Source organism: Hipposideros armiger, unplaced genomic scaffold (assembly GCF_001890085.2).
Source record: "Hipposideros armiger isolate ML-2016 unplaced genomic scaffold, ASM189008v1 scaffold_640, whole genome shotgun sequence".
In the NCBI taxonomy this organism is placed as follows: domain Eukaryota; kingdom Metazoa; phylum Chordata; class Mammalia; order Chiroptera; family Hipposideridae; genus Hipposideros; species Hipposideros armiger.
The window spans coordinates 518,874-524,559 of NW_017731990.1; the positions used below are offsets into that span (position 1 = coordinate 518,874).

The 5,686-nt window shown below is 52.7% G+C and overlaps 2 protein-coding genes across 2 annotated transcripts in view; both read left to right on the forward strand.

Moving 5' to 3' along the window:
- Positions 1–5,686, forward strand: part of LOC109372517 (rap guanine nucleotide exchange factor 3) — a 36,389-nt gene that overhangs the window by 11,330 nt on the left and 19,373 nt on the right. The window lies entirely within an intron of this gene.
- LOC109372513 (rap guanine nucleotide exchange factor 3-like) overlaps positions 1–5,686 on the forward strand; it is a 16,242-nt gene that overhangs the window by 6,793 nt on the left and 3,763 nt on the right. Inside the window, exons 3-5 of the mRNA XM_019625830.1 lie at positions 570–623; positions 709–815; positions 1,015–1,131. Coding sequence (XP_019481375.1) covers positions 570–623; positions 709–815; positions 1,015–1,131 — 278 coding nt within the window. The remainder of the gene's footprint in view (positions 1–569; positions 624–708; positions 816–1,014; positions 1,132–5,686) is intronic.

Sequence of the window (5,686 nt, forward strand, 5' to 3'; positions counted from 1 at the left end):
CCCCTATACATACATACATACATACATACATACATACCTTTTTACTTAAAGGACGCACTTGTGGCTCCTCTTTGGCATATCTGAATCACCAGCATCACTGCTCTTGTGCTTTGGGGCCATTATTAAGTAAAATAAGGGTTATATGAACATAGGCACTGGGATAATGGATCTGCTAACTGAGCTGTCTACTAAGTGACTAATGGGTGGGTAGCGTCTGAGCGTATACAGCATGGATACACTGGACAAACGGATGATTCATGTCCCAGGGGAACAGCACAAGATTTCATCGCACTACTCACAGTGGCGCGCAATTTAAAACTTATGAAGTGTTTATTTCTGGAATTTTCCGCTTAATATTTTCAGACCATGGTCAAGTGCAGGCGAATGAAACCTCAGAAAGCCAAACCACAGATAAGGGGGTACTACTGTGTTTGGTGAATCAATAGCTAAATGGATGTATTTGGAGTCGGGGGCTGGGCAAGGGGTAGGCGTGATGCGGGAGGGCTGGAGTCCAGGGGCTGGATTTGAAGACCTAGCACTAACATGTAGACTCTCCCCACTGCCCTCAGACGCCACTCACCAACAGCGAGGAGTCCCTGGACTTCAGTGTGAGCCTGGAGCAGGTACAAGCCCGAGGGTAGAGCTGGGAGGGGGCAGCATGGCCAGGGGTCAGGGCCTGAGCCAGCTGTGCCGCTTTCCCTTTCCTAGGCGTCCACGGAGCGGGTGCTCAGGGCTGGCAAGCAGTTGCATCGACATCTCCTGGCCACCTGCCCAAACCTCATCCGAGACCGAAAGTACCACCTTAGGCTCTACCGGTGAGTGGAGACCTTGTCTGTCTCCTCGCCCAGCCCCTCTGTTTTCTCCTTCTTTCATTCTATGTCAGGCATCTGGGCCTGGCCTTGCTTCCGTCTTACTGGAGCTGGGCCTAGGAAGGTGCATTCAGATGGAGAGTGCCTCCCTCGCCTCTCTCCCCTGCTGCCATTTGACTCTTTTTTTCCCTGTTCCCTCCTGTAGGCAGTGCTGCTCTGGCCGGGAGCTGGTGGATGCAATCTTGGGCCTGGGGCTTGGGGTCCANGGAAGGGCTGGTGTGCTTGGGGAGACCGGAAGGGTGGGGGTGAGGGTTGCTGGAGTGTAAATGGGGTCAAAGGCACAGAAACAAGGCCCCTCCCCTGCCAAGTAGGGGGGCAAGTGGAGATTGGTGATTAGAAGGAACTTAGATTTTTAGGGCTAGGGGCAGGGGCCACACCCTCTCCTAATGACCAGCCCTGAGGAATGGGGGTGGGGTGGCTTCAGCCCATTGCGTCTATGTTTAAGAGGCTCTGGGTACCTGTAAAACTGTACCTCTCATCTCTGGATGATGCCTTTGACCCACGAAGAGCTCATGTGCGGGACAAGTGCCAGGCGGGGGGTATGCACATAAAGGGTGAAGGGTGGATGTTGTGAGGGGTGGAGCCCAGTGTCCTAGGAGGACAGTGCTGGGAGTTATGCATGTCATGCCTGCCTCTTAGAAAACCAACGGAGAAACCCATCGACCTCCTGAGGCCTGAAGAGAGCACTTGCTGTTCCTACTAGACCAGGACAAGTGAAAATGAAAGCAGGTTACAGCAGGAGGGCCTGAGGTTAAACATAGAAAGGACTTACCAACTCTGGCAAAGATGACACTGGAATGGGATGGAAGAACATCTCTTTTGGAAACCATGACAGGGAGAGGAGATTGTCTGTGTCTGGGAGCAGCAGAGGGATCAGTTTGTCTAGATGCAGGGGCAAGATCAGGGTGATCCCTGGTGGGTCCCATGAACTCAGAGAAGCGTGGACGCTGCTCTTTGAGTGATTGTTTTGGGGGTAGTGTCTCTGTGCCCTAACTCAGAACACATGCTTTCATCCAACCTGTCCAAATAATGGTAGTGGCTAATAGTTACCTAGTCTTTATGTCCCAAGCACTATTATAAGAGCTTTACCTTTGTCATATCAAATGCTCTCACAACAGCCCTGCCAGGCAGGTATTAATGTCATCATCTCATTTTAGAGATGAGAAAACAGCAGCACAGAGAGGCTAAGCAACAGGTCCTGGGTTACACAGCTGTTAAGTAAGGAACAAAGCTGGACTTTGGTCCCGGGTAATCTGGCTGCAGAGTCCAAGCCCAGGGTGTACTTTCTTGTGCTGTGGATCGTAACACTGACACCCCAAAGCATCACCCCCACCCCATGCATCCTTTTCCTGTCCCACCATGCACAGCACAGCCTGGGCCTGAGACCATAGCCATGGTCTAAAGGAACTGGTCTGACAGGTCCCCACGCGGCTGTCTGGCTCTGTGCCTACCTGCCAGTGGGGCTCTGACACTCAGCAACAGGGAAGGAGGGTGAGGCAGACCATGGCACCGGTGCCAGGGAAGCTAGCTAAGCACCGTCTCTTCCACCCTGAGTCCTTCCTGTCCAAGCATGAGAGGAGACAGTGGGTGAGGGCCTTCACCCCAACCCATACCAGCTACTTCTTTCCCACTGAGAACCCCTTAGCTGACACTCAGGGCCATCAGATCAGGGACAGGGTCAGCCAAGGTACATTTCTTTAACATTTACAAAGCAGTTACGACAAGCCAGGCACTTTCTATTGTTAACTCATTTGATCCTCATGATAACTCTATGGGATAGGTACTGTTATCACCAACCCCATTTTACAGGTGAGGAAACTGAAGCATAGAGACGTTGATAAGAGGCTCAAGGTCACACAACCAGCTGGTAATAGGAGAACCAGGATTTGAACCCCGGGCATCCAGCGCCAGAGCCCACAACTTGACCACTGCCCCTGAATAGCACCCCCACCCCGATCCTAGGAGGTTCCCAGTACACGGGAACATGGCAGGGATCCAGGAGGACTATGATAATGAACCTATCGAGCTTTGTTTAACCCAGTGTTTTTCCAAGCTTACTGGCCCGTGGTACCTTCCTGAGGGCAGAACGCCTCGACTGCCTCAGCTTCCATGACACAGTGCAGGAGACGTGAGGCAGGTGCCATAGAGGTGGCAGGGCTTAGTGGCTAGGAACATGGGCTTTGGAGTCAGACAGGAACGGAGTGAATGCTGGTGCTCTTATTTACCAGTTCTCAGGGCAGGTTGTATAACCGCTGAACCTCCTCTCTAGTGTGAAATAGGAGACAAACACCTACTTACAGGGTCAGCCTTGGGAGCAGTTATTCAGTAGGATCTTCTATTCCTAAGCAGTGTGTGACTTTGGGCAAGTTGCTTCCTCTCTGGGCACCTGCTTTCCTTGGCAAAATGAGAGGAGCACCTTCATGTCCCTTAGCTCTGATGGGCCAGAGCCCCCAGCCTCTGAGCCTCGTGCTCATCCCCTGGGGCAGGACAGGAAATGGTTTAAGCAAGGCCTGTGGATCTGTGATCTGGGTTGGGACCAGCCTGGCCACATGACCTGGCACCTCCCCTCCTGATGTGCCCTTCAGGGTCAGAATAATACCAGGAAGGGAGCTTGTGCTGGAACCTGGGTTGTGGGCACCAGTGGGAATTGGGGCAGGGACTGGGGCCACCTGGGCATTTTGACATGAACAACAACAAGTCATTAGCACTCAGCACTGTTTGTTCCGACACAGGGGGGCTGGCTGGGTAGCATTCCTGCCCTTCCTCCTTCCTCGGCTNGGCATCCAGCGCCAGAGCCCACAACTTGACCACTGCCCCTGAATAGCACCCCCACCCCGATCCTAGGAGGTTCCCAGTACACGGGAACATGGCAGGGATCCAGGAGGACTATGATAATGAACCTATCGAGCTTTGTTTAACCCAGTGTTTTTCCAAGCTTACTGGCCCGTGGTACCTTCCTGAGGGCAGAACGCCTCGACTGCCTCAGCTTCCATGACACAGTGCAGGAGACGTGAGGCAGGTGCCATAGAGGTGGCAGGGCTTAGTGGCTAGGAACATGGGCTTTGGAGTCAGACAGGAACGGAGTGAATGCTGGTGCTCTTATTTACCAGTTCTCAGGGCAGGTTACATAACCTCTGAACCTCCTCTCTAGTGTGAAATAGGAGACAAACACCTACTTACAGGGTCAGCCTCGGGAGCAGTTATTCAGTAGGATCTTCTATTCCTAGCAGTGTGTGACTTTGGGCAAGTTGCTTCCTCTCTGGGCACCTGCTTTCCTTGGCAAAATGAGAGGAGCACCTTCATGTCCCTTAGCTCTGATGGGCCAGAGCCCCCAGCCTCTGAGCCTCGTGCTCATCCCCTGGGGCAGGACAGGAAATGGTTTAAGCAAGGCCTGTGGATCTGTGATCTGGGTTGGGACCAGCCTGGCCACATGACCTGGCACCTCCCCTCCTGATGTGCCCTTCAGGGTCAGAATAATACCAGGAAGGGAGCTTGTGCTGGAACCTGGGTTGTGGGCACCAGTGGGAATTGGGGCAGGGACTGGGGCCACCTGGGCATTTTGACATGAACAACAACAAGTCATTAGCACTCAGCACTGTTTGTTCCGACACAGGGGGGCTGGCTGGGTAGCATTCCTGCCCTTCCTCCTTCCTCGGCTCCTCCTCCTCCTCCTCCTCCTCCTCTTACTCCTCCTCCTCCTCCTCATTTCCTGTTGCTAAGTCTCCAGGGCTCTGTGTCTGGCACTGGGCTGGGCCCCATGACCCGGCAGGGATACCCTTGGGACACCTAGTGACTTCCGCCCAGCACTGGGCCAGGAGCCTATGCAAGCCAGACCTCAGGCCTCTGCCTGGCACACAGTAGAAGATGCCAGGACCAGGGGAGGGGGTTCTGGCCCCAGGCCTGGTTGTCCCCAGCTTCTCAGCCAGGTCCTTTTCAGGGATGGTGAGATGAGTGCAGATGAGAAAACAAGAGAGTACTGGCGAGACGAAGGGAGAAGGGAGAGAAAAAGAGGCAGGTGGGGCAGATGGAATGAGATCAGGAATGTGAGCACTTCTGGTAGGAGCTCGAGTTTATCCATGGCTGTCTGCATGTCCCAACTATGTGAGACTGAGTTACCTGGGGGCACTTCACCTCAAGAGCTTTGTTTCCTTATAAAGCAAAGAGGACAGGTAATTCCTGCCCCATCTAGTTCACATCTGATCCTATTTAATACAATATAGGATCAGAGGGAATCACAGAGATGGTCATGCTTTGTAAACTGTGAAGTGCTCTGCCTTTGGGAGGGCTCTTAGAGGGTAGGACATCCTGGCCAGAGATGTCCACAAATTCCAGTTCTTGGGTGGCAGGAAAAGAAGGGGTGGGAGGGGCTTTCATGGCCAACAGGCTGGGGAGCCTTGGATAGCTCGAGGGATACCAAGGGCAGGAAACATTGCTAACCAACGTTTCCACAGAAACCCTGTCTTCTGAAGCCCGTCCTGTGTGCCACCAAGCCTTACTCACTCTTACAGTGTTACAGACTAGCAGCAGCAGCTCAGAGAGAAAAGGGGCCTTCCAGCAAGCAGCTGCCCTTGCTTCACAGATGAGTAATAATAGGTAACATGTACATACAACTATATGCCAGGCAGTGCTTTGAACATTCAATGTATATTAACTCACGTAATCCTTCCAAAAGCCTGAATTGGCATTATGAGTGTTTTATAGATTTTTATAGACAAGGAAGCTGAGGTAGGAAGAGTTTAAATCACATATTTGGGGTCACACTGCTAGTAAGTGGAGGAGCAGAGATTTGAATCCAGGAGTCTGGCTCCCAGGTGTAC